The following is a 26551-nucleotide window of genomic DNA, read 5'->3' as shown; positions in this document are numbered from 1 at the left end:
CTTAGTATGTTCACGATTCTTAACAGAAGCTAAGGGCAGAAATTGACCCCTGGCTACCGGCACAGACCAACTTATATGGGGACATCCTGCTTGTGTGTACCGGGGGACACGACCCAAAGTGGAAATAGAAAGGTCTACATTCAAATGGTCCCACAGCACAGCAAAGGTCTCTTGTGGTGGAGGAGGTGAGGGACAGAGGAAGAAATCAAGCCACTTTTTCTTGCAAAGATTTAAGCTGAAGAGTGAAATTGCTATCTATTTATTGGATAAAGGTATTGAGCGGATGCTCATCAAATTTGCAGATGACACCAAACTGGGAGGGGTAACGAATGCTGCTGAGGACAGAATCAGGATTCAATATGACTGTAACAGATTTGAGAACTGGGCCAAAACTAACAAAATGGATTTCAATAGGGACAACTGTAATGTTCTGCACTTAGGCAGGAAGACCCAGCTGAACAAAGAGAAGATGAAGGATATTTGGATTGCCAGTAGTACATAAAAGGATCTAGGGGGTCTTAGTGGACCAAAAGCTTAACATGAGTTAACAGTTTGATGCAGCAGCAACAACAAAAAGCTAATGCTGTTCTAGGCTGCATCAACAGAAATATAGTGTCCAGGTCTAAGGAAGTAATTCTGCCTTGGTCAGAGCACACCTGGAGTACTTTGTCCAGTTCTGGGCACCACAATTTAAGAAGGGTGTTGACAAGCTGGAACGTGTGCAGAGGAGGGCAACCAGTGGTCTGGAAACCAGGTCTTCTGAGGAACGTTTGAAGGAGCTGAGTATATTTAGCCTAGTACAGAGGAGACTGAAAGGAGATATGATAGCCATCTTCAAAAATCTAAAGGGCTGTCACATGGAGGATGGAGCAAGTTTGTTTTCTCCTGCTCTGGAGGCTAGGACCCGAATCAATGGCTTCAAGTTACAAGAAAAGAGATTCCAACTCATCATCAGGAATAACTTTCTGACAGTAAGGGCTGTTTGACAGTAGAACAGACTCACATGGCAGGTTTTTAAGCGGAGGTAGGGTGGTCATCTGTCATATATCATCTAGTTGAGATTTCTGCATTGCGGGGGTTTGGACTAGGTGATCCCCGGGGTCCCTTCCAACTCTACAATTCTATGATTCTGTTATCTAGCTAGCTAGCTATCCCCAGTTAGTCAATATGCGCAAAACCAATTCATGCACATTCCAGCCTGGAGACGCTGCCCATCTTAATGCTGGCTGGTGGATTGCTCAAGCAATCAAGTCCCAGGGATGGCAAACTAGTGGATTTCTTCACTACAAAAGAATGAACTAGGCTCCCTCCCTCTCCATGAAAGGGGCCTTGAGATCCCCTCCAGCTCACTTTGTAATGGGCTGGGTGCTTGCTTCTGAGAGAGAGAAGGAAGCTGAGAGCGAAGGTGAGCCGGCAGGAAAAGTGACCTCAAGTGACAAGCTCAGGGTGGCCTCGGCTCACGGAACAGCAACACCCAGGAGGCTCTGTGACATCACTGAGATGGTCTGCTCAGAGGAACCCATCCCTGGGAAGGTCATCCTGGGGCAGCATGGGGAAATGGGTATGGCACCCCAGAAAAGGGCAGACCCCTCCTCTCCTACTTGCACGGTCCCATGAAACAGGATCCTGGATTTGGAGCTGACTGGAGGCTTCAGAGTTCATGCTAGATCTGGGATAGCAAAGAGGATCAGGATGGCAGACCAGCAAAAATGTCCAAATGGAAGGGAGATAGTTTTATTGAAAAACTCTGGGTTCCAGTACCTTAGTGCAATTTAATCTGTTCTTTTGTCATTAGAAAACAAAGAAGCCACTTCTGCATACGGTTCTGCTACAATGCAATATTATTGCATTGCCACCATTCCTTTAAAGCAGCTTCACTACTAACCTGGTGCCTCTCTGGATGCTTTGGACTCCAACTCCCATCAGCCCCTGCTGTGATGGTGATACTCCCATCAATGTCCAACCAACCTGGCTGGAGCTGATGGGAGTTAAGAGTCCAGTGACCCCTGGAGGGTGCCAGGTTGGGGGAGGCCTGCTTTCAATTGTCCCCTACCCCAGACATTCAGAACAATAATGTTAACAAAATATTATATACACAGGCTAGCAACTGGAAGAGAATAAAATGTATTCCCCCTCACCCTTAACACTAAAACTGGCCTTGCTTATGATCAGACCAAAGGCAATCCAAATAACAGGAAGTTGCTTCAGGGCTGGGATTTCTGCAGGGCTCTGAAGAAGGGCCACCAGAGACGCTGCCACAAAGTGCAAAGACTGGAGCCTAACAGAGTGGCTCTCTCTGCCCCTTGCAGAAATCGCCCTCAAAGAGGAGAAGGACCCTGATCTTGGCCAGCTCCTCAGACAGAGTCTGTTTCTTTCGCAGTTGTCAATTTTGGCTTGCAAAGTTTTTGCGGCTGGGCTTGACGGTGGCGGGTTTTGAGCGGGTTGGACTAGATGACCCTCTGGGTGCCTTCCAACTCTACCATTCTGTGAGCAGGGCTTCCTCTGACACTGCTGCTGTGGCCGAGTTCGATTCTGATCTTCAAGGCATGGATGAAACAACTCCGCTTTTGCGAGGGGGGAGGGGTGCTGTGTGCCCTGTCCTGAGAATTCCCGCCCATCCTGCGAGTTAAATGGAGGGGTGGAGAAGTCCTGCTGGTGATTGCTGGATGAGAAGATGTGGCTTTTCTTGGCTGCATTTTGTGGATGCCCGAAGGAGGGATTCAGGGCTAGAGTGCAAGGAAGCCACAGGACATGCCCTCCAGACAACCAGAGCCCCCCTGCTGCCACTGCCTGGGCTCAGGATTCACTCAACACAAAGAAAGCCCAGTCGTGATGTGAGGCGGGGCGGGCCTTCTCACAGACTCCTCCTTCCACAAGGGAGTGGGAGGAGCCAGGGCTGCCCTTAGGCGTCACCAGAGACTTCTCTCTTCACAGCTGGAGGTTGGAGGCGGAAGTGTGGATCAGGTCCTGGGGGAGGCTCTCTCGGGCCTCCTGCATCCGGTGCCGGGCCCTCTGGAAAGCCTCTGCAAAATTGAGAAGATGGAGAGCGGAGAAGGAGCGTGTTCAGTCTGGGCAGCTGGTTTGTCCCCCACAGCACCTTCTCTGCCTGCAACTCTAGACTAGGCAGGCTCTACACTTTGTGACCCATCATTCCATGCAAAGGAAATTCAAATAGTGCCATCAGAAAATAAATGAACCCAAGTCAAAAAAGGACAGCCATATATTCTATTATTTTTGGGTATTTTAAGTTAATCATTTGAAGATACAATAGGAAGTGCAATCACCGCCCTCTCTCTTTCTCTCTCCTCAGAAGAAATCCCAAATGAGTTCAATGGGACTTACTCCCAGGGAAGTGTGTAGAGGACTGCAGCCTCAGGGCTTCAAAAGCATGTTACCCGCCTGAGAAGGAAAGAGCCACAGCTGAGTGGCAGGGGGTTGGACAAGATGCCCCTTGGGTGCCTTCCAAATCCATGATTCTATAAATAGGGCTATTTAGCATGGAAACTGGACTGAGGTTCCCCCCAACCGGTGCAAAGGAACACCCCAACACTTGCCCCCCCCCTTCCAGCTCTCCCTCCTCACCCAGGACATTGTAGAGAGAGCCTTGCTGGCCGAAGTTGCCCAGCCGGTCCAGGACGCTCTGCATGCGCTTCCTCATGGAGCTGGAGTCCAGGAAGGCTCTGGTGGAAGAGGAGGGTCAGAACAAGTATGCACACCCCACCCAACACCTTGTGCATCTTGAAGGTTCCTAAGAAGGGAGGTACCATAACTGCCTTGGAGCAGGATGTGAGGCGGTGAATGCCAACGGAGATGAGTGCCAAGAGGAAGAGTTGTGGGTGGCATGTGGCTGGTCCTGCACTCCTAAATTATTTTAGTATTATCAGCAGCAGCAGGCTACATTTCCTACAACGAGCTTTATCCTTACAACAACCTTGCAAGGCAGGTTAGGCTGAGGGGCAATGACCGGCTCCCACAGTCACCCAGTGAGCTTCATGGCCAAGTGGGGATTTGAACCCTGGTTTCGGTCCTAGTCTGACACTCTAACTGCTACACCACACTGGCTCTAAATGCCAACTTCCAACCCTCCTGAAGCTGTGCAGTCAGAAGTGCTGAAGTAAGAGCCAACTGCCTGTCTGGGCAGCTTTTGTACACAGGCTCTATCTTGTTCTTTGCCTGACAGACAGCCCAAAGGTTAGATGGAGAGGGCTCCACTGTGGTGGGCAGAATGGCCTCACCTTGGTCTGATGCAGCAGGGCCAGGCAGAGAGGCCCAGAGGGCGCTGTAGGAGTTGGAGGGTAGGAATATGGTCTGGGAGAGACCAGGGTTCCAATCCCCCCTCAGCCAGGAAGCTCACTGGGTGACCTTGGGACAATTGCTGCCTCCCTCAGCCTAACCTACCCCACAGGGTTATTGTGGGGGATTAAATGAGGAAGGGGAGGAGAACCATGTATGGCACCTTGAGCTCCTCAGAGAAAAAGACTGGGATAGAAGTGCAATAACTAAACAAGCATCAGGGAAAACTTTCTGACTTTGAGAACTGTTCAACAGTGGAACGGACAACCTCAGAAGGTTGTGGACCTTCACATGAGGTTTTTGATTCACATGAGCTGTGATTTCTGCATTGCAGAGGGTGGAGCTGGATAACCCTCGGAGGTCCCTCCCAGCTCTACAGTTCTATAATTCTATGAAATACCTAAAGAATCTGGGGCAGCACCCGGACCCGTGGCTTACTTGGACTGTTGCAGGCAGTTCAGCCGGAAGGTGACGCTTCCTGTCGTCTCGGTGCGGAAGCCAAACCGGCTCAGGCGATCACCCTGCAGGGAGAAAGAGCCCCAGGTCAGGGCAACTCTTGGTAGCCCCTCTGTCCCAACCCCCCACTCAGGAGCCCTCCTCCTCATGCCTTCCTCAAGCATCCAGCCAACCCCGAAGTGGGATGCCCCCAGGCAATGACACAGGAGCATACAAAGAGCCTAGCAGTCAGCAGCTGGGTCAGGCTGCTACTGTGCTCTGGTCCTGCATGTGAGCTCCCCATTGAGGCATCTGGTTGGCCACTATGGGAAGAGGATGCTGGACTAGATGGGCCCACATTGGCCTGATCCGGCAGGCTCGTCTTATATTCTCATGAACACTGTCATCATGGCTAGTAAAGGTAAAGGGACCCCTGACCATTAGGTCCAGTCGTGGCCGACTCTGGGGTTGCGGAACTCATCTCGCTTTATTGGCCGAGGGAGCAGGCATACAGCTTCCGGGTCATGTGGCCAGCATGACTGAGCTGCTTCTGGCGAACAAGAGCAGTGCATGGAAATGCCGTTTACCTTCCCGCCAGAGCAGTACCTATTTATCTATTTGCACTTTGACGTGCTTTCGAACTGCTAGGTTGGCAGGAGCAGGGACTGAGCAACGGGAGCTCACCCCGTGGCGGGGATTCGAACCGCCGAACTTCTGATTGGCAAGTCCTAGGCTCTGTGGTTTAACCCACAGTGCCACCCGCATCCCTATCATGGCTAGTAGGAAATGCTATATTTTGTTGGTGCAGAGAAATACCGGCTTATTTCCAAGTGTGGGTACTCACCGTAAAGGTGCCAGGCACTCTGGCATAGGTCATGTCCTCCAGCTCTGGCGACCCCCCAATGAAAAACCTCTGCAGTTCCGAGAAGGTTCCCAGCTCCATGGGACGCCAAGTGGATGCTGTAATGGTGTGAGCCCCTGTGCCAGCAGATTTGGGAGTGGGTAAGCGGTTATTCAGTCCCTCAAAAGGGCACGGGCCAGTCAGCAAACACACATATGCACATATGTGCAGTACCAACCACTGAGAGCATTGCCACAAAGAACTAGGGCATGGAGCCCAGCCACATGCCACTACTGCGATGCCGCAGTTAAGGAGTGCTGGGCTATGATATGGAAGAGACCAGGGTTTAAATTCCAGCTCAGTGATATATAACCCACTGGGGGATCTCGGGCCAGGCACTGCTTCTCTCACTTCACAGGGTGGTTGTAAGGAAAACAATGTATGCCACCTGAAGCTCCTTGGAGGAAAGGTGGGATAGAAATGGGAGCAATTGAGTCATGCACAAAGACAATGGGCAACTGAAGCCGTCTGGTACCAAAGTTAGGCAAAATGACAGCTTCGCCCAGGACCGCCTGCTCTGACTGGCAGAAGCTCTCTTGGGTTTCTTCAAGCCAGCCTTTGAGCAATCTGATACCCTCCAGATCATTTGTTCCCAAAGGGGATAGTACCACCCACTGGGGAGGTGGGATTACTGGGCGGGGGGGGGGGGGGCAGCGCTAAGAGGCAAGGAAATGCGAGAGGTACAAATCACTGTCAGATTTTGAAAAGCTGATATCACTGGATCAAGCTCATCAGTTTTTTTGAACTAAATAAATTAAAGAGTTTCAATTGGATGCTGCATAAATGTGCAATTAATTGCTTCTGTTTTGAATCTTATTGTGTTATTATCTTTTTTAGCGGGCCATGTAAACTGCATTTCTAATTTTTTTCATAGGGTAGGGGGCCCTGGGGATGAGCTTATGGGACCATGGGGGCAGTGGCCTGAAAAAGTTTGGGAACCACTGTTCTGGATGTTTTAGATCCCCAACTCCCATCGGCCCCAGCTTGGCTTCAGTTGGGAGCATGGCAAACAGCTGGCATCAAAACCAGCTCATTGGGAGGCCCCTCACCCCCCCCCGTACCTTCTTACCTGGCACATCCGGCAGGACCACAAACCCGTATCCTTCAACGCGATACCTTTGCCAGTAGTCCAAGGAGAGGACCTCAAAGTAGAGGACAGGCCACTGGGGGAGGGGGCCTGTGGGAGAAGGGAGGGGCAAGGAGTATGACGACACCAACCACCCACTCCTCCTCCTCCTCCTTTCATAGAATTGTTTTGTTAACATCTAGTGCAACCCCTTGCAAAGCAGGAATTGTCGCTATCCCACCTCCCCACACCCCCATAGGAACTCAGGGCAGCTTACACATATTAGAACAAATGCAAAAGGCTGAAAAATGACAATTGGTTAAAAGTAACGAAACATTAATAAAACTAAAACAATATAAAACACTAAATATATTGAAATGCAGATGGTTCTGTGATTTCTGGTCCAAGTGATGTTCCTGACCACTGAGCTGGTGCTCAGATGCTGGAGGGCAGATGCCCTCCAGGAATCAATGGTAAGACCCACCCTCAAATGCACAAAGGGGTGAGGCATTCTGGTGTCAACAGCAACCCCCACCCTCACTACTTTGCACATGCGTCAACAGCTGAGAAGCCCTTCTGACATCCTTCGGCACAAGGCCAGCTGAAACTGTGCTCCAGTTCCTTCCAAGAGGGCTTTCACCATAAGAAGGACTTGAGGGGCACCACCACTCCTCCATCCCTCGCCTCTGGATGTTGCTTGGCAGCACCACAGAGCTGGCATGCGAGGGAATGACTCACCTTCCAACTCGTCTTCCTGGGAGAAGAAGACCTCCAGGGTGAAAGGGAAAGAGAAAAAGGCCACCTGCTCCTGGAAAGAGAGAAGGGAAACTCACCTCTTGTGCATGGTGGCAAGGAAACAAGAATCTGTGATAAGGGTGTGTGTGTGTGTGTGTGTAATGGGTGTTGGTTCTTAGACAGACACACCTGAAAGAGGGTCAAGGGACTTGTCTACATTCTGCAGTGAAATGAAAGAATGTCAGAAGAGCCTTTTGGAAAAGGACCACTACAGCCAGCAGTGAGACTGCTATATGCACAAAGATGGAAAGGTACAGCCCTACCCACTATAGAAGGATGGCTGATAAAATTATTGGATCTGGCTGAGATGGCAAAATTAACATGTTTAATTAGAGAAAAATCATGACTAACATTTGTTAAGGATTGGAAATTTCTTATGGACTTTTTGAGTAAAAAAGAAAATGAATTTGTCATAGCGGGTTTGAAGATTGGAAAAAAAAACCTGGTTTATAGAAGCTAGAATGGTTGGGTTTTAAGGGATGAATATAATACATAGCTGCAGGACAGAAAGCCGGAAGTCCTTTTCCTCTTTTCTATTTTTCTGTTGTTTTTCCTTTTCTATTTATTAAGGTTTCTCCCTTTCTTGTTTCTTCTTCTTTCTGACTTTGTTCATTTTTAGCCCAAAGTAGCTGTCTTCTCTTGTGGCCAACCAGATGCTCCAGTGGGAAATCCACAAGCAGGATTTGAGCACAGGAGTCCTCTCTCCCCCCTTCTGTGGCTTCAAGCCACTGATATTCAAAGCACAGCAGTCATGGTTAATAGCCATTGATAGTCCTCTCCTCCATGAATCTGCCTAATCCTTTTAAAGCCAGCTAGGTTGGTAGCCATCACTGCCTCCTGCGGCAGCAGGATGCCTCTGAATGCAAGGTGCTGGGAATCACAAGTGGGGAATCACACAGGATCACATTTCTCCCTTACAGGAGAATTGCTGTTGCACTCCCTTTGGGGAATATGGCTGGTCACTGTGAGGACAGGAGACTGGACTGGATGGGCCCCCATGGGCCTGATCTACCCCTCTTCTTCTCACACTCTTATTCACGTAAGAATATGAAACCTGACTGAGAACCGGGGGCTCAAAGCAATGGTGCTTTTCTCTCCAGCATCAAGGGCTAGAAACTTAGCACAATCTCCACTGCAAGTCCTACTCAGAGTAGACCCATGGGAAATGATGGGCATGGCCAACTTGGGTCCACTGATTTCAATGGGTCTACAACCCTTAGTTTCAAGACACCAGGATTCTCAGGAAGCCAAATTCCCCAGAAAGTCCTGCGTCCCCTGAAGTCTTGGAGGGCCGCTTACTCCAGAGAGTTGAAGAATGGATGTCTCTGGGGTAGGACCAGATGGGAAAGCCTGGCCAGGATTGTGCTGAGACTCAGCCCCTCAGCTGTGCCCCATTCACTTACCCTGCCAAGGGTCTTGGCAGCGCAGGTCTGTGTCACGCCAGAGAGCTGCTGGGATGGGGAGCATGACCAGCCTAGAAGGAAGGAAGAGGGTCAGTGCTGCAAAAAAGCCGCTCCACTCCAGAATAGCTGCACAATGAGCTCTTGGACACAGCAGATTAGAAATGCACAAACACACACATTCTCTCTTTAGGTCAGGGTGGGGAGTCTGAGACTCAGGGAGCCCTGGATTTCAATAGCACTGCTTTGCTCACTCCTGGAGCATTTTGCCTGGCTAGAATCTGTGTACCCTGATGATGCCTCTTGCATACCCGGATGGCAAATGTGGGTGTGGTTTGCATAGCCTACGGTACAAGGGTAAGAACCCCCCCCCCCAAAAAAAGGTGCCATCCATCTGTGTGGAATGTGGCACCAGATTTGAGGAAGGCCAGACGAAACAGCAGAAGTTAGGGTCAGGAGAGAGAGGCAGACAGGCTTTGGGCAGCCTGCAACAGTGCCCCCCATACTCTCAAAGGCTGGGGGTCCAGGCCCCCGCTCATCTTTCAGCTATCTCTGGTGGGGCAGCTGTGGCCCATGCCATGGATGATGCCACCCCACTTCCTCCCACCCCACAACCACTTCCTGTTTACTCACAGCTGGGCAGCTCCAGGAAGAAGTGAATGTAGAGGTTGTTGTACTCATAGCCCTGAGCTGAAACTGAAGGAAAGGTGGTGACAGATTGTGGCTTCCTCCCAAGCCAGGGATCCTAACTCTTAATTGCCAAGCTCCCCACCCCCACGAGCCATACTGTGGGGTGCTGAGCAGCTGAACTCTCCCTAGCACAGAGGAGGCGGCTGTTTCTGGTTGGCAGTCAATGGTGTCTCAGCCAGAGGGCTGCAGCACAGGCGTGCAAATGCCCCTTAGACCAGTGGTTCTTAAAGCGGTCAGTACCGCCCACTGGGAGGCAGTGGAATTATCTAGGAAGGTGTTATGGGGGGGAAATAAAGAACCAATGTATGTTGAGAAGGATTGTGGGAAAGCTAACCATGCACTGAGCAAATTATGTAGCTAAGCAAGACGGTAAAAGTGGGGAAATGCTTAACAAGTGGCGGCGAGAGGCCATTAGCTACGCTGTGTTGCTGTGCCACGTGAAAATGTAACTAAGCTGAATAGTCAATGCATTGTTTGAGTTTGAAGTATAAACGTAACTGCATTCCTCTTTTCTGAACTATGTGATGGTGAAGGTTAATGTTTCCTTGTTCAATATTTTCTGCAAAGTTACATACATGCAAATGTGAACACCTAGTCTGATTCTTGGCACTGTGCTCTGGAAGCATATGAAAGATTTCTGCTAGTGCAACTGGAATTTCCCGCCCCTACTCTGTGCTATCCCAAAGACTGTTCTGGAGGTTTGGTGGAATCTCCAGATTTAAAGGGCACACGCAGGGGTTGGAATCATAGAACTGCAGAGTTGGAAGTGGCCAACTCTAGTCAAACACCCTGCAATGCAGGAATCACACCCATAGGGGGAAAGTTGTCTATATTGGAGGGTGGGCGCAAGGGAAGGATGAGCGTATTCAGGGGCAGCCCACCATCCCCCTTGCCCCATGTGGAGGGACCCTCCCCACTCCACCCCTGGGGAACACCTCTGAACATGGAGAAGTGAAAGCCTTACCAATTTCACCATTAACGAAGAGTCGGAGAGCACCAGGGAGGGTCTGCAAGGGAGGGAGGGGAAAGAGAGAGAGAGCTCACTGGAAGCGGGGCTTAATTCCCAAAGCTTGCTTGCAGCAATGCATTTCACAGCCCCTCTGGAAACAGGACCAGACGACTGACCCACCAGGGCAGTTAAAAGTCACTCACCATCTCAAAGTCAGAGCCCACAAGTCCACTGAGGTACTCCTTATGCCGGCTGTACAACTAAAGAAAGAAGTGAGAAAGGAGGGTGAGGAAACCTGGACAGCTAGGGGGCTTCCAAACCCATCCTAATCCTTCATTCTGGGACTATAACAAGGGGAATCAGGAACTTAAATAGCATGGAAACACTTCCTTGGGGTAATAGTGGGTGGATTCTGTTGAAGCCACAGGGTCAACCACCATCTTTTATTTATATGGGGTTGTTGCCACCAAGTAGGAGGCAGCAGGTTGGGGCAAGCTGACCTATGCCAATGCTCCCCACCCCCTACCCCCCAGAGCCAAAGGTGGTGCTTACATCCTTGAAGACGCGTTGCTCTCGTTCTTGCTCCTCTGGCTTGACAGGGGCTGAGGCATTCTCCAGTGTGAACTTCCATATTTCCCGCTTCTCCCCTTCCAGCTCGATCCTTTACGGGTCCCCAAAACAAGGCAAGCAAAGCTCAGAGAACACCCAGAGGAACTGCCCCCCCCCCACCTTTACTCCCTGCCCCTGCAAAGACCAAGAAGGTAGAGAGGTTGGGGTTCGGCTACGAGTCTTAAAATCATACAATTGGAAGGAACGTCTACGGGTAATTAAGTCCAACCCCCTGCAGTGCAGGAATCATAGCGAAAGAAACCCTGAGTGGCCATCCAACCTCTCTTTAAAAACCTCCAATGAATCATATAATTCCATCTTCCAAGGCTGTGATTTTGTTTTTTTAAAAAAAAATATTACTACTAGTAGCAATTAACACAGACCAAAGGAAAAAAGTGTAAAGAAACACTCATAATGCTCAAAACGGCATAAGTTTGAACATCATCATCAAACTTACTGTTCCAAAACATTATGAAAATATTCATTTCACCAAAAAATCTTAGGTTGGTTTATACGTATTCTTTTGTAATAAACTAGCTTAGTCATAGTTACTATAGACCAAATTTTCCAAATCCATGGGGATATAGTAGGAGATATGCTTCCCCCCACCCCCAATTTTTAGCTATTGTGATCTTTGCAACAGTTATAAGGTTAAACACTATTTCTTGATCATTTTTCAGAATAACATCAGAATATGTATTTCTTTATATTTTATAATATGATGGTTGGGCGACTATAACAAACATCCAATTGATTGATTGACAGGCCTGTGCTGCTCACCTGTAAGGCCCTTTTGTGTCTGTGAAGTCTGGCTTGACGGTGATGACTCCGTTGCTGTCCACCTGGATTGTACAGAGGACGTGCTCATGCTCCCGGCAACCGAGTCTGCGGGGAAGAGGTCAGGGTGAAAAGCAGAGCCTGGCAGCACAGGGCGCTATGGTGCAGCAAGGATGGTGTGACATGAAGTAGCCCCTTTTTGGAACTATGGAACCTGAGCCCTGGACAATAGATTAGCACTTCTAATATTGGTGGGGGAAGGGAGTGTATTGGTTTGTGTGTTGTTGATTTATTCTTGTTTTTAGTATGTATGTTGTGCTTTTATTTTGTATTTTTATGTTCTGAACTGCCCTGAGATCTATGGCCCACACCAAGGTGAGCTGCTGGTTTAGTGCTGAGCTCCAAACCAGACCCAATAGCGAGGCCAAGAGGGCTCCAACCCACAAAAGCCAACTTACTTGCCATGAGGTCCCAAATCCCCCATAATGTACATGGTCTGCACTGGGGTGTTGATGACGTGGTTGTTCTTGATGAATTCTTCCGAGGGTTCCCAGGTGACAAGTCGGGTTTTCAGGATGCTCCCTTCCCTGCTGAGAGGCACACAGGAGACGGTTACCCACAAGGAAGCAGACCTCCTTCTGCTTTAGTCTGAACACACCGTGATGGATCCAGGATCAGGGCCCACCAAACCTAGAGGCATGGCTGACCCAACTCACCTTGGCCTCCGCTCCTGCCTCCTCCTCCTCACATTTGCCATCCTCTCTGCCAGGTATGAAGGGACTTCCGTGACAGATGTGGTGACCCTCTGGCTGTGCTGGAACACAGGAAGGCAGCCAGTCACTTCTAAGAGCATCAAGAGAGCTCTGTAGTTGGATCTGGCCAAAGGGGGCCCATCCAGTCTGGCATCCTGTTCTCACAGAGGCCAACCAGGTACCTCCCTCTTTCGTAACGCTAGAATTTGGGGACATCCAATGAAGCTGAATGTGGGTTATAAACTAGATTCCCTGGCCCATTGCTTCCCATTTGTGGGAGGTGGACAGTTCTTTCCCTCCCACCACCCAGGACACCCGAGAAGAATCTTTACTCCATGCCAAGGGTTATTCCATCCCATCTCCACCCTCCTGGAAGGCCTGCAGGTACCTCCTCCAGGTTGGTGAAGCGGTCATGGTCTGTGTAGGTGAAGATCCGACGGTTCTTCCGACCCCCAGACTCTTCTAGCTTCAGCACATCCTGGTGGTACTGCTGGTCAAGAGGGCTTTGGCAGGCGGATTTGTTCTGATAGAGATCGACCTCAAACTGGGGAAAGCACAGAAAATACCTCAAGCGGTAGTGCAGCATTGAGAGCAGACCAACCCCCCACCCCAAAATTATCCCTTTTAAAAAAAAATCTCAAATGATTAGGGCACAAATAAAATGAAAATGCACACTGTCAATAGAAATTCAGAAACAAAACGCAAAAATGAAATAGTAAAATGAAAAATAAAGAACCAAGAAATGCCTGGACAAGGCATAAATTTTTATCAGGTGTCTCTATTGTGAGGATAAATGAAATGAGAATTCCAAGGGACTCTGAGATGTCCTAAAGTATCATACAGTGGTAGAGCTGGAAGGGACCCAAAGCATCATCTAATCTAATCTCTGCAATGCAGAGATGCAACTCTTTGCGACCTGGAAGACTCCCCCTTCCGTTCACCTGACTGAAGAGTTTCTCTTGCCAGCCGATCACGGCCTCCTCTTTCTCCTCATCAGGACAATGGTTACCTGGAACACAGAAGGACAGGGGACATTTGGGTACAGACTCTGCCACACTAAAAGATTGATTTCTTACAAATGTGGAACAGGTATTGTGTGGCACCTGTAGGAATGCCAGTTCCATAGATTGAAGCAGTTGAGTGGGCATATATGACATAAAGCGATCTTGTTGGTAAACAGGTTCAGGGGTTTTATATACGAACAGTAACACCTTGAACTTGGACCAGTAGCAGAATGGCAACCAATGCAGATCTCTAGGCACAGCTGCTCTAGGCCAACAAGACCTCATTCCTATCAGCAATCGAGCTGCAGCATTATACACTAACTGCAGCTTCCGAATCAAGCACAAGGGAAACCCCACATGGAGCGCACATAGTTGCTGACACAACTGCTCAACGAGCTTGACCTAACTCCCAGAATCCTTTGTTTTGGTCTATTGTCATCTAGAGCATCTGAACGGACACAGAAATTCTGACTGCCTTGCGGAGGACAGTCAGACAAGGTGCGAGTGCTGCATACAAATAAGCCAATTTGAATCGCAGTACGAAAGGTAAGAGAGCTTAATATCTACACTTAGCCAGAACAGCAACACAACGGCATGAGACATTGCGGTGAAGGTCCATCAGCTGAGCAGCCTGAAGAAACAGTAGCCCACTCACTTGCTGTGTTTTGGGTGCCGAGGTTGGCCAAGCTGATGAGCTGCTGTCCCGACTGGCTGAAAGGAAGGTGCAACTGCTGCAGCAGGAGGCTGGTGGAGGTCACACGCTGGATCTGAACTCTGTAGAGGTAGAAATAAATTATCTGGAGCATGAGAAGAGTACAGAAAAGGGTTTGGGAAGGCTGAAAATCATGGTGCAGAGTGTAAGCCCTAAGCACGGAGTCAACTGCAGAGCCACTGCTGCCAGTCAGTGTTGACCCTACTGAGCTACATGGACTATTGGTCTGGCTTGGTATAAGGCAGAAATAGGCCCCTTATTCAGACCCTTGAGGGCTGGACTCTTAATCTTTATGGGAAGGGCTTTGTGTATCCCACGTTCAATCCCCAACAGCATATCCAGATATAGCTAGGAAATCCTCTCAGCCTGAAAACCTCGGAGAGCTGCTGCCAGTCAGGGTTGACACTACTGTGCTAGATGGGCCATTGGTCTGACTCAGTATAAGGCAGCTTCTCTTGTTTCCATGTTTCCTATTGTTCCTTATTATTGTTCCTTATTATTCCTATAAATAATAAGTCACTTTCCTCATAAAAATTACTCAAAGCAACTTAGAATCATGGGAGAATCTTCTAGTCCAACCCCTGGCAAAATGCAGGAATCAACAAACACACTAATGCTTTGAGGCTTCCTCTTTTTTTAATGAAGCGGTATATAAACAAACAGATAAATACAGGGAGCAATGGCAATAAATTAATAGAAAATTAAAACAACTGCACCAATCAAAGCAGATCCTGCCCCACAGAAAAGAGGCCACATTTTTAAAAAAAAAAAAAAAAAACCTTCAAACTAAGGGAAGCTTTTCTCCTAATGAGTTTGCTAGTTTTCAAGCTTACAGAAGACTCTTGGGGCAGGAAGATCTGCAAGTGGAGTGTTTTTCTTTTTCCCATTTTTTTTTATTCACATAATATACATTCTTTACAACAACGAACAACTCCAAAATAAAATAATATGTAACAAAACCATAAGTCTCATGTTTTCATTTACACTGATCTCTTCTTCGATACCTTTACTATCTGCAAGTGGAGTAATGGGAGTGTTGGTTCTCCCCCCCACCCCCTAAAATTGGTATCGAGGATTATGGATTTGCTTTGATTGTCTGAGTAACTGATTGACAGGTGATACTGATTGATCGCTGTGGGTGATACTGATTCATACATGGGGTGGGGAGTTATCTTAGCTGGAGAGAGGAAGGGGAGGGGCGAGGTTTTTTGGGGGGAGGGGGCGATAAAATGGCGAAGTGGGGCAGAGACGGGGCGAGAATGTACCGACCTGACGCGCAAGTTGCTAATGGGGTCCCGGGAACGATATACTGCCCCGCCTGGGTCCTCGTTCCACACGGTCTCCGCCATGGTCTGAGGGGGTTTTGGAAAGGCTTCGGCATCTCCGCTAGGCCGCGTTTCCATGGGGACGGCAAGATGGCGCCGGCCACAGAGAAAGTAAAGAGTTCCTCTGCTTTTTCCAGATAGGACACTTCCGGGATCACATTAGAGAAACCAAAGGAGGAGTTTCTGTTTTTAAGATTCTTTTTGTGTGGAGCATTTAATTTCCCCTGAGTTCCCCAACTTTTTTTTTTTAATCAACTCTGCCGACAGATGCCATTGCTAAGCTTTGCAGGCTAGCAGGGAGCAGGGTACTTTGCAACAAGCCTGCAGTGTAGTCCATGACTGTCAACATTTTATAGTTGGGGGTCAGGCTGAGAATGATTTGCAAAATCAATGGATTGTAGTCGATGGACCTCATTGGTTTACCCTACTTCAGACTCGGGTGTGGGAGGGACTGTGTGCTGAGAGATTGACTTACAACAGCCCTGCAAAGTAGTCCAATGCTTATATTGCAGGCAAGCAGTTGAGCTGAGCCTGACTTGGTTTCTCATTCAAACACCCACATATCTATATACAAAACGTGCCTCCCAGATTGCAGCAAAGAGCTATCTGCTTAAACTGCCCTGTCCTTCACCCTTCCAGGCAGTCTGGTTGTATGTACTATGAAACGTTTCAAAAGCACCCCAGAACTAAATGTTCACACTGACTTTAAGAGCAGATTTTTCAACGGACGTTGGATGACCATTTGTCAGAGATTCTCTAGATGCATTGCAGGGGGTTGGACTAGATGGCCCTTGGGGTCCACGTTATGCTGCCAGCATTCTTTGCTGTTATCTTACTAGGCTGGTTCTACAGATTTTTTGTATGTTTTTTTTTAAATTTATTTGTTAAATTTCAAGAAAAAAATTCCACATATACACTCCTAGACATAATTTCGTTTATGGTTTTGTCAACTTCACATCCTGTTTTCCATGCTGATTTTGTTCTCTGCTCCTTTGCCACACCCTGTCTTCCATCTCTTATGTCATAACAATATTACAGTAAGTTCTAATACCTTCTGTTGGTCATACTTCAAATCCCGCTCGCAAATTTATCAAACTCTCATTTCTTTAAATAAGTCCAAAAAAGGCGTCTCCTCCCTCTCTGTGGCAGGAGGAGCCGGCCACTAGCACCGCGCTATGCTCAGCTCCACATTTTGCCGCTGTGTTTTTTGGACATTGAGGGGCCCAGCCCCCAAGCCAAAAATATTCAGGGGACCCAAAAGGGCTCAGCCCCCAGGAACTGGCACCCCAGAAGCATAGCAGTTGTGGCTAATAACCATCAATAGCCCTCTCTTCCTCCATGATTTTGTCTAATCCTCTTTTAAAGCCATTCAAGTTGATGGTCACCCCTGCCTCCTGAGGGAGAATGCTTCACATTTAATGTGTGCTGTGTGAAGAAAAACCTGAACACTGCAACCTTTCCACAGTAATATTCAATGGTCCAAAGGTTCTTAATCATCACAGTAGCCAATGCTGAGGACTGGGTGAGGGTTGTGCTGCCTGGGACTTTTAATCCAAAACATCTGGAGGGCACAAGGTTGGCCACGGATGTGCTGGGACTCTTCTCCTGCCCCTTTCCCCCACCTGCCAGGGCCTGGTCCATCTAGCAAAGGATCTCCAAGCCCAAGCCACTCACCACCACTTCCCAACACACACACACACACACAGAGGGATTACTTCAAATAGTTTTAATTTTAAAAATATTCTCTTCAGTGCTAAAATATCTCTTTGCTTCCCTGCGTGGCTGGGCACTCCGCGCCACAGCAGGGCCTCGATCGCAAACTCCATTCCGCATGCGGATCGCGACGGAGGGGACAGGTCTGCAGAGGCAGGAGGGGCCGTGGGGGTTGGTGGCAGCTGCTCCTGCCATGAGGGCTGCAGGGTCCCTTTGGTGCCCAGGGTGGCCTCCTTGACCCCCAAGGCCAGGCCAGCCCCGCTGGCAAGGGAGGGTGCCTTCTGGCCACCTGACCCCAGCCAAGGCAGCCTTGGCTTCCTCGGACATATCCCACCTCCAGCGAGGGCCCACTGCTTGGTGGGCAGAGACCTGGCTTACTCCAGTGCTAATGGCTTAACCCCACAACTATTGCACAGCATCCCAGCTGGGCTCCCTACCAGGCCCTGCCCCTCCTCGCAAGAGAGTTGTTCGCTCCCTGCAGGAGGAGAGGGGGTGCGTGGACCTCGCGGTTGCCCGTTAAGTGCTGACAACTCCTCTTTCCCTACGGAAACTTTCCAAGCGGTCGCCCCCCGGAGCCACAAAGAGGGCAAATTAAAAAGCGGGCAGGAGAAGCCCCGGCAACGCCTTGTCCTTTAGGCGTGCGGGTTGGGAGGATGTGGCCGGCTGGCTCCGAGGGGCATCGGGAAAATATTGCACGGGGTGGTAGGGGGAGAAAGGCAGGCTCTGGAAGGGCCGTGGGAACAGCAAGTTGATTTTTGGAGGGAAGCGGAGGTGGAAGAGAATGCCGACTTTGAGAGAGTGGCATCCTGGGGGCGGGGTGGCTCTTGGGACGGGGCAGAAGCGGGCGAGCTGGCTAGCTCTCGGAGGCCACCTGGCATGTGGCATTCTGGTCTGTGCAAAATCGCTTGAGCGGAGGCGCGCCGGAATCCTCTTCTGTGCCAGGCACCTGCAGGAGAAGAACATAAGGAGCTGCTTTACATATCGAGCCTGGCTCTGATTTGTTCTCTCCAGCACAGGGCTGCTAACTGATTGCAAAGGAGGAGATTCCGAATAAACCATAGGAATAACTTTCTGAGAGTAAAGCCCATTCAACAGCGGAACGGACTCCATTGGAAGGTGGTGGACTCTCCTGGGAGGTTTTAAAGCAGAGGGGGGGGGCTTCTGTCAGGGATTTTTTAGCTGAGACCCCTGCACTGCAGAGGGTTGGACTAGATGACCCTTGGGGTCCCTTCCAACTCTACAGTTCTATGATTCTCTGGTTCATTCAGAGCCATGAGCATTAAGAAAACCTACCATACTGCTGTCACTTTCTCTAAGCCTTTGAGTCAGAGTGGGCTATAAATTCAGTTAGTTAGTAGAAAGGCTGCAGTCGTGCTCCCCAAATGGAAACCCTCTCCAGAATCTCCATGTGGGAAAACCAACTTCGTATAAGCAACATGCTGAAGTCAAATTAATGCATGAAGGGGTTAAGACCATAGAGTAAGCTGTTCTGTCAGGCTTAGCTCACTTTGGGAGGGACCAGTAATTAAGCCTTTGTTCCTCCTCAGTCTACCTGAGCTCAGGCCACATGGCTCTCACAAGCCACTCCTGATTTCCTGTATCAATAATTTAAGAACTTTCACCACTTTGTAACAGCTAAGTTTTACTGCCTGTGCGACCTTTTCTGAAGCACATGAATCTGATCTTTGGAGAGCTTGTAAGCAAACTATTTTTTAGCTTATCAGGCATGTGGTCTTTATCCTATGCTGGGGGGAAAAGGAAATTTCGGAACATACCAGAAAGGTCTAACAGCCTATATTTCCACACTTTTATTTCCTGCATGTTTTGTGATTTTACATTTCTGTTGAGGTTCACTCACCAAAGAGTATGTGCCCCAAACTTGGATCTTGGCATTTAAGGAATTCTCCTTTTTATATACATCGTTGTTTCCTTGAACCAACACCAGTTTTCTGGGGCGTGGATCTAGAATGCTCCAGCCCCCGAGCCCTAGATCCCAGAGAGAGCTGATTAACTCTGCCTGGCTCTCCATCCTTACCTGATCCTCCAGTGGAACCGGCTCTTCCTTCGTGAGAGTTGGAGGCTCATCGGCTACTTCAGAGGGTGGAAGGGCAGGCTCTGGAAACAGGAGTTGACAAGTGCTTTCAGCAAGTGTTAAAAAGCTAGCACAGAAGGAGCCCACTGAATCTCTAGTGGCAGGGAGTTCCATAGGACTGAGGTGATGACACTAAAAGCTTGGGAAATGAACCTCATCAACTTAGGGGATGACCAAGGATGCTTGATGATCAACCTTGGAAAGAAAGCAATCCCTGAGGTACCCTGGACCAAAGTTTTCAGGGCTTTCTAACTTAATACTAGGACCTTGAACCTGGCTCGGTAGTGGCTGGGCAGCCTCACATAGAGCGCATTGCAATAGTCCAGTCTCAAGGTTGCCAATGCATGGAATATGGTGGTCAGGCTATCCCTCTCAAGGAATGGCTATAGAATTACCAGACAAAGATAGTAAATGTTCCTTTTCCCAGGTAGAAGCTGCCTGTCAGGGGATGCCCCACTCCACCTGCTCCTTCCCCTCCAGGTCAGTGGTCGCCTTCAATGGGCCTCCCCTGCCCCACCGCAGTCCCCTTGAGCTAAGCCACTCACCTTCCAAGGGCTCCTGCCCCAGCGTGGGTGGCTGAGAGTCGTCAGCCCGGAAGTCGGAGGCGTGGCTGGGGCTCATGGACTCACTCTGCTGGGGGCTGGGGCTGGAGGCCAGGCTGCTGTCCGCCTTGAGTGGGTAGGTGTCCGAGAGGGAGCTCTGGTTGCTGTTCTCATCTGAAATGCATGGGGAGGGAGAGGCTGTCTCAGGAGCTGGAGCCAGGAGCAGTACTGCTGGCTCCTGTGTCTGCGTTCCCCACACCTGAGAGGCCACCTGGTTTGGAATGGGTTGCTCTTGGGGCTTCCCACTGTGGGCAGATGCAAGCTTCCCTACCCTAAGGAAATGAAGAGAGCCCTGCTGGGTCAGGTCAATGTCTCGCATGCTCTTCTCACAATAGCCAGTCTGACGCCTGTTAGAAACCAGCAAGCAAGACCTGAGCACTTTCCTCTCCTGCTGTTTCCAGCAACTGATATTCAGAAGCATCGCTGCCTCTGAATGCACAGTCATCATGGCTAGTAGCCATTGGCTGGTACTCAAAATGCTGCAGCTCACTGAGATCCCACTGGAAACTGAGCTGGGGCCCTCTGCCAGCACACATAAGGAGATGATGCTGGATCAGACCAATGGCCCATCTCATCCAGCATCTTCTCACAACAACTGGGATTCAGAAGCATTGCTGCCTCTGTGGAGGCAGAACATAGCTATCATGGCTAGTAGCCACTGAAAGTCTTATTTCCCTCCATGAATTTGCCTTATCCTCTTTTAAAGCCATTCAAACTGGTGGCCATCACAGCCTCCAGTGGGAGGGAGTTCCATAGTTTAACTCGGTGGTGTGTGAAGTCCTTCCTTTTATCTGTCCTGAATCTTCTACTTCACTGGATGTCCGTGAGTTCTAGTGTTATGATAGCAGGAGAAAATGTTTTCTCCATCCACTTTCTTCAAGCCATGCAGAATTTTACAAACTTCAATCCTGTCGCTTCTTACTCGCATTTTCTCTGAATTAAAAAGTCCAACCCTCAAACCGGATGACGACACCCACACAGACAGGTGGCCAGAAGCTGAGAAAGTCTTCTGGTCAGAGCAGCGGGCCAACTGCAATTCTGCGAGAAGGCAGGACTGAAACCCACCAGCTGGGTGTGGAATCTTGCTTCCTGAGAACCTCAGCCTTTCATTTTAAAAAGCAAGCACAACGTTTCTAACCCTTATGATGTGAAGGGTCTGGGCGAAAGTCTCAAGAACGAAAAGCGAGGGGCACTGAGCTGGTTGAGCAATCAGTGTCTGCCCCTTCCCAGAAGGCCAGCTGAAACCAGAGTAGATTATGCAAACTATGGGGGAGGGGGGGAAAAGATGGCGCAATGATGTAGAATCAGAGAAATGATGCAATTTTGCTTCCTGGCATAAGTTTTACAGGTCACTGTAGCAGGTCGACGTCTCCTGCTTGGCTGGCATGCCAAGGTCAAAGGCAGAGGAGGACATAAGGGCCAAATGCGGAACTCTGGGCCTCTCCATCCCGCCCTCCAGAGCCTCACTAAGCTCCACTTCCATCCCAGGTTTCCCAGGCCACCTGCCTACAAGCCTTCCTCAAGTGCTAACGCCTAGCTGGAAATGTGTCCTTGAAGCATGATAAGGCCTCTGGGCTTGCCTGGAGAGAGGATGGAGATGTGTGAGTGTGTAGAAACCTTTGACTCCGGCATGACCAAAATCCTACCAGGCAAAGGGGAGTATCAGATGAATTGCTCGACCCACTTTGGTCTCTAGGCCTGCCCACCACTGTCTCATGGCCCCAGAAAGTTGCCCCCAAGAGAATGCAACCCTTTGCTCCCCAGTCTACTCACCCTGGAACTCCAGAAGGAGCGAAGAGTTGGCCGCCCCTTCGGCTGGGAAGCCATTCTGCTCCCGGGAAGCAGGAGTGCTGCAGGTTTTGGACTTCTCTTTCTTGAAGGGAGAGAAAAATAAGGCTGTGAGTTTCCCCTGCCAGCACTGGGACAGGACAAACCATAAAGGCTGTCCCAATACTCATCAGTGGTGCTTCATGAGCCTGGAGGTTGTGGGGGTACAAATGCGAAAGAAGAAGGGCTGAGAGGGTGGCATCCAGATGCTGGAGCCCAACAACTAGGAGTCCCAGCAGCCAAGGGTGATGGGAGATGGCAACATTTGGAATGCCGCAGGTTCCCCATTCCAATCTTGGAGGGAATCGTCATCCAAACCGATTGCTTTTTAAAGGAAAGGACTTTAACAGTGCTGTGCTGTTTTTATTATCTGTATTTCAATCATTTAGTCCCCCTCCCCCCATTGTTTTAATCCTACTAGAGTTTAATTACTTTTTAATGATTATATTTTATATGCTGTAAACTTATTTTATTTTATGTATTTTAATTTGTGTAAACCGCCTTGAGTCCCTGTTTGGGGGAAAGGAAGATATTAATGAATTATAATAGTAATCATGATGATAATGTTTGTGGCATATGCAAAACTGGGCACCCAAGAAGGAATAAAATTCAAACTGGTATTTGTAGAATGGAAAACTGGAGCCAAGCAAATGCAGGGTGTGAAGACATTTGGCAAAGCAAGACAATCAAATGAACACTTAGGCAAAATTGCTGTCATCGAACACCAGACAGCCACCCTGGTTCTGCCTCCTGCCTACAATGGGGAGGGGGGAAGAGGGGGCTCCTCCAAGCCCCTGTTTAGTGTTGGAAGACAGCCCTCCTTCTCTCGCTCCCCAGAAGGGCTTGGTGCTCATCCCCTCACCTCTTTGCTGTCGGCAACAGGCACCCACTTGAATATCCGAAGGGATGTGTCTCCCACCGTCACCCATTTCTTCTCCCTGAGCCAGGATAATGAAAGAGATTAGGTGCAACCACAATGATGAAGAAGATGAACATCACCACCCACATGTCTCCCACTGGGCAATTGCCTTTGCCTTCTGGGGCTGCAATGAGGCTGGGGAGAAACTGTGCAGCATGGGTTGGGAACCGCAGGCCTGTGTGCTAAATCTGGCCCCTCGCCCTTTGCTCCTGGTCGTGCCCGTGCTCTCCCAGAGCACTTCTACCTAACTGGAATGTGTCCTTGAACTATGACGATGCCTCTCACTTGCCTTGGATGGAGAGAGGCACCTATTGACTTTGGCATGGCCAAAATGTAGCCTACTCAATAAAGGTCAGGAGGGCACCCCAATCTTTTGCCTCTGGTCTCCACTGGCACCTGAAGGTTTTCCACAGGAGGATTTAAAAGGATTCAGTGTCTCTGCTTTATGGAGCTCCTTCTCTCTCTCTCTGGCAGGCTCAGGCAATGGGATAAACAGCAGTCAGGGTTATACCTTGGCTAAAAGGAACCTGATGCTACCGACTTAACACAAAGTAGGAGTGTAAGAACTGCTTTGCTGCGTGGGACCCAGGTATGCCCATCCAGGCTACCATCCTGGTAAGAAAGCAGCCATCTAGGAAGGTCTCAGGTCATCAGATGAGGCCCTTTCTTTGGCTGCCCCCATAATCGCAGATAAAGCTGCAACAGTGGCCTTTAGCTCTGGATTCAAATCCCTGGCAGCATCTCCAAGTAGGGCTGGGGAAAGCTCCCGGCATGAACTCCCAGCAGTAGCAGCCCGATGCCTTCCATGAAAAGCAGAGCATGAAGGTAGATTGCCCCTTTCTCTGGAGGTTCCATTGGAGGCAATGATAAGGAACAAAATGCCTAAGTACTGTTTCCACCTCCCCCTGACCTGCTTCGCAAGGCTGTTGGGAGGATTGTAGAAACCATGCAGGCAAAGAGCTCAGAAAAAAGCGTAAAATATGTAAATATGCAAGGAACGCATGTGCAAATTGAGCGGCATACGCCAACTAAGCAAGAGCTTGTCTCTCCAGCAAACTGGGTCAGTCCGCGGCAGTTAGACTAGCCAGTCCCCATGACAACTGGGTCCCCCGCCCCTCCAGATCCCTTGCGGAGGGACTGGCCAAGCGTCACGCCAATCCTAGCAGCCAGGCATCACCCGCTCCTGAACTATGATTGGCCGGCAGCCCCGTCAAGCACATCTCTCCCCGCAACCCCACCTCTACAACAAGGACAATGCGATTGGCCACTTCAGGAAGGCCCCGCCCATCGCGCCAAACGGCTGCCGTCGGTTGGTTGGGCCACTGTCACCAAGGCCAAGGCCGCCGAGGATTGGCTGACCCACCGCCAAGCCCCTCCCACCCGCGGCCCCTCCCCCCGTCCCCTCACCATTTGCGGACGCGCTCGATGGCCGCCATAACTTTTTTGATGTCATCCTTGGCTCTGCTGCGGGTCTCGGCCCGCACCGAGCGACCCGACATGGCGCCCGTGGCCCCGGCAGCGCCAGCTCCCGCAGCAGCAGCAGCAGCTTTGCCCAGCCGCGCTGCGCATGCGCGCGACTGCCCCCACGCCCGCCGTGCGTAACGCGTCAGCGCCCTTGCCCCGCCCAAAGGAGCGAGTCTGCCTTCACTGCGCATGCGGAAGCCGGTTCCACTCCCGTGCGCATGCGGGAGGGCGGAGCTTTAACGCACTCTGTACATGCCCAGCGGCAACGGTCTTGTTATTTATTTATTATTAATTTTTTTAACTGAGTCCTAAGCAGTGAAAATGAAGACGTGGGAAAAAGCAGCTTTACAGATGGTGCTCACTTTAGTCCTCAGCAAGGTAGAGAAGGAAAGGTTTCTTTTTATCTGAGACTCTGGAGAGCTCCTGCCAGTTGAGTGTAAAATGGATAGACCAGTGGCCTGACTCGGCAGCTTCCTATTTCAACTCTGGTCGTTAATCATGAGGACTAGAAACATTTTTAAGGGAAGAGTTATAGTTCAGTGGTGGAGTATGCTTTGCATGGTACCCATTTGCAATCTGAATGAACACCAATGCCCTCCTCACAAATACAGCTGTGTCATAATTTGAATCCTGTGTTTTCAGGGATAAGGTACAGCTCTTGAACATCAGAAATGCAAACTTTCTGCATACATGGTGAGCCCAAACTGCCAACTACTGCACTTTTGGGCACATCCCACCATCTCACAGCACCTAGAGAAAATAGGCTCTGACTGATGCCTCTTAAGGGGAAGACAGGGCTGGGTCCACTGTGGCACTCCACAATGTTGCTGAACTACAACACTCATCATCCCTAGCAAGTGTGACCTAGGGCCACGGATGATGGGCATTATAGTTCTGCAAAATCTGGAGGGCCAAAGATTCCCTACACCTGGGCTAGACCAAGGCAGCCCTCCTACCCTGAAGGATGTCTTAGCTGTGACTGGTTACCCTGCAGAGCCAGCCAATAACTGTTCATTTATGTGAGGCTTGATCCTATGCTACGAAACTCCTCCTTTGTTCAATGGGCCTTACTCCAAAGTAAGCAGGCAAAGGATTGTAGAGCTTTCAATTGGCTGCTACCTTGACAGTTCTTTCAGTCAAATGGGGTGGGCAGTGAAATATAAATAAAACAAAATAAGGTATCAAGTCTGGTGGACTTAGATTGATCATGTCCAGTGGAATCTTTTGAAGATCTCAAAATCATGGAACACAAAAAGCAGGTAGTGAACATTTTGCCCTTTCACCATGGAAAAAATCTGTGAAAACACCATCACCTAGAGAGGGACCAATTTTAGAAAAGAGCTCATGTGCTGGAGCCGAATCTCCCTATCGTAACAAAGCCCAGCTGATAGCAAAAGGGTTCAGAGCCTCAGGTTACTCACACTGTATCTGTGACAATTAAATGGGTAAGAAATCCAGGACACAGCAACAGATACACAGCAGAAATAAGATACAGACCATCTCTCTTTAAAAGGTGATAGCTGATGAATGTGGGTCAATCTCACATTTATAACCCACAAAAAGATTCAAAGAGCTGCATGGATGTATATTTTTTAAAATGTGCCAGGTACCAACCCTTAGGTGCATTCAACTTGGGCAGCATTTAGACATGATCACTGCACGCCAATACCACTGCCTAACAGAAAGTGTCTTTGGAAACTTATGCTAAAGGCAGCAACCCCAGCAGCAGGAGAAATGGTTTTCGCTGGTAGGACTGGAGGGACTGTAACTATCTGCAGTGGAAGTCTGGCAGGGAGTTTAGGCCTGGCATGGGGAACACATGTTGGACTCCTAGGTCCCATAGCCTGTCAGCATGGCCAATGCAATGGTCAGGGCGGGTGATGCGAACTGTAGGCTCAACAGCATCCAGAGGGCCATAGATTGCCTGTTCTTGGTTAAAGTGTCCAACATCACAGCATGAAAAGCTTCCAAGAGAGCAAAACTGACCAAAAGTTGACCACAGCAGGATAGCAGGACAGTGGCCTAATCTAGGCAGACATATCTTTTGTTCTTAAATAAGAGTAGACTTAAATTATGTGGTGTGAGCCAGAGAGTAAAATACTAATAATGTTTACTCAGAAGTATGCCTGGTTAGCATGGTGAGCTTCAGTGCAATCCTTACTTGTGTATCCAGAAGTGCCACACTGAGTTCAACGGGACTTTCTCCCAGGTAAGCATGCAGCTTAA

General features: G+C 49.4%; 3 protein-coding genes across 6 annotated transcripts in view; all 3 read right to left on the bottom strand.

Annotated features, from left to right (window-relative positions):
* The window catches only part of MROH2A (maestro heat like repeat family member 2A), a 42352-nt gene extending 40730 nt beyond the window's left edge, over nt 1-1622 (bottom strand). For all 4 annotated transcript variants that reach the window (XM_079954484.1, XM_079954487.1, XM_079954486.1 and 1 more), the window contains exon 1: nt 1351-1622. The gene's annotated coding sequence lies outside the window, so the exon portion shown is untranslated. The remainder of the gene's footprint in view (nt 1-1350) is intronic.
* Nucleotides 1623-1712: 90 nt separating this feature from the next.
* MKS1 (MKS transition zone complex subunit 1) lies at nt 1713-15874 on the bottom strand. Its single transcript, XM_079954546.1, has 18 exons — nt 15653-15874; nt 14327-14445; nt 13609-13676; nt 13056-13211; nt 12632-12729; nt 12374-12502; nt 11919-12023; nt 11082-11190; nt 10733-10789; nt 10545-10587; nt 9524-9586; nt 8894-8964; nt 7434-7503; nt 6699-6806; nt 5573-5706; nt 4732-4814; nt 3583-3680; nt 1713-3023 (listed from the first exon to the last, which is right to left on the bottom strand). Exons 1-18 carry the CDS (start codon nt 15784-15786, stop codon nt 2929-2931), a joined length of 1740 nt encoding a protein of 579 aa, XP_079810672.1. The 5' UTR covers nt 15787-15874; the 3' UTR covers nt 1713-2928.
* Nucleotides 15875-17419: 1545 nt separating this feature from the next.
* Nucleotides 17420-24425, bottom strand: BCL7B (BAF chromatin remodeling complex subunit BCL7B). Its single transcript, XM_079956085.1, has 6 exons — nt 24269-24425; nt 22805-22880; nt 21889-21988; nt 20059-20229; nt 19457-19536; nt 17420-18367 (listed from the first exon to the last, which is right to left on the bottom strand). Exons 1-6 carry the CDS (start codon nt 24358-24360, stop codon nt 18275-18277), a joined length of 612 nt encoding a protein of 203 aa, XP_079812211.1. The 5' UTR covers nt 24361-24425; the 3' UTR covers nt 17420-18274.
* Between the last annotated feature and the right edge of the window lie 2126 nt (nt 24426-26551).

The sequence above is a fragment of the Podarcis cretensis genome (assembly GCF_951804945.1).
Source record: "Podarcis cretensis genome assembly, chromosome: 15".
NCBI classification, from domain to species: Eukaryota; Metazoa; Chordata; class Lepidosauria; order Squamata; family Lacertidae; genus Podarcis; species Podarcis cretensis.
The sequence above is the reverse complement of the archived record's forward strand: the minus strand, read 5'-3'. Positions and strand labels throughout refer to the sequence as shown.

Bases quoted from the DNA above. Each gene is read 5' to 3' on its own strand.
- MKS1 (XM_079954546.1), bottom strand. From the start codon at position 15,786: ATGGAAACGCGGCCTAGCGGAGATGCCGAAGCCTTTCCAAAACCCCCT. The intron at 14,446-15,652 runs GTCGGTACATTC...CTACCTCTACAG, and splicing joins ATTAGCAACTTGCGCGTCAG to AGTTCAGATCCAGCGTGTGA. The intron at 12,024-12,373 runs GTAAGTTGGCTT...TCTTCCCCGCAG, and splicing joins GATTTGGGACCTCATGGCAA to ACTCGGTTGCCGGGAGCATG.
- BCL7B (XM_079956085.1), bottom strand. From the start codon at position 24,360: ATGTCGGGTCGCTCGGTGCGGGCCGAGACCCGCAGCAGAGCCAAGGAT. The intron at 22,881-24,268 runs GTGAGGGGACGG...ATCCTGGCTCAG, and splicing joins ATCGAGCGCGTCCGCAAATG to GGAGAAGAAATGGGTGACGG. The intron at 19,537-20,058 runs GTGAGTGGCTTA...TCCTGTTTCCAG, and splicing joins GGGGCAGGAGCCCTTGGAAG to AGCCTGCCCTTCCACCCTCT.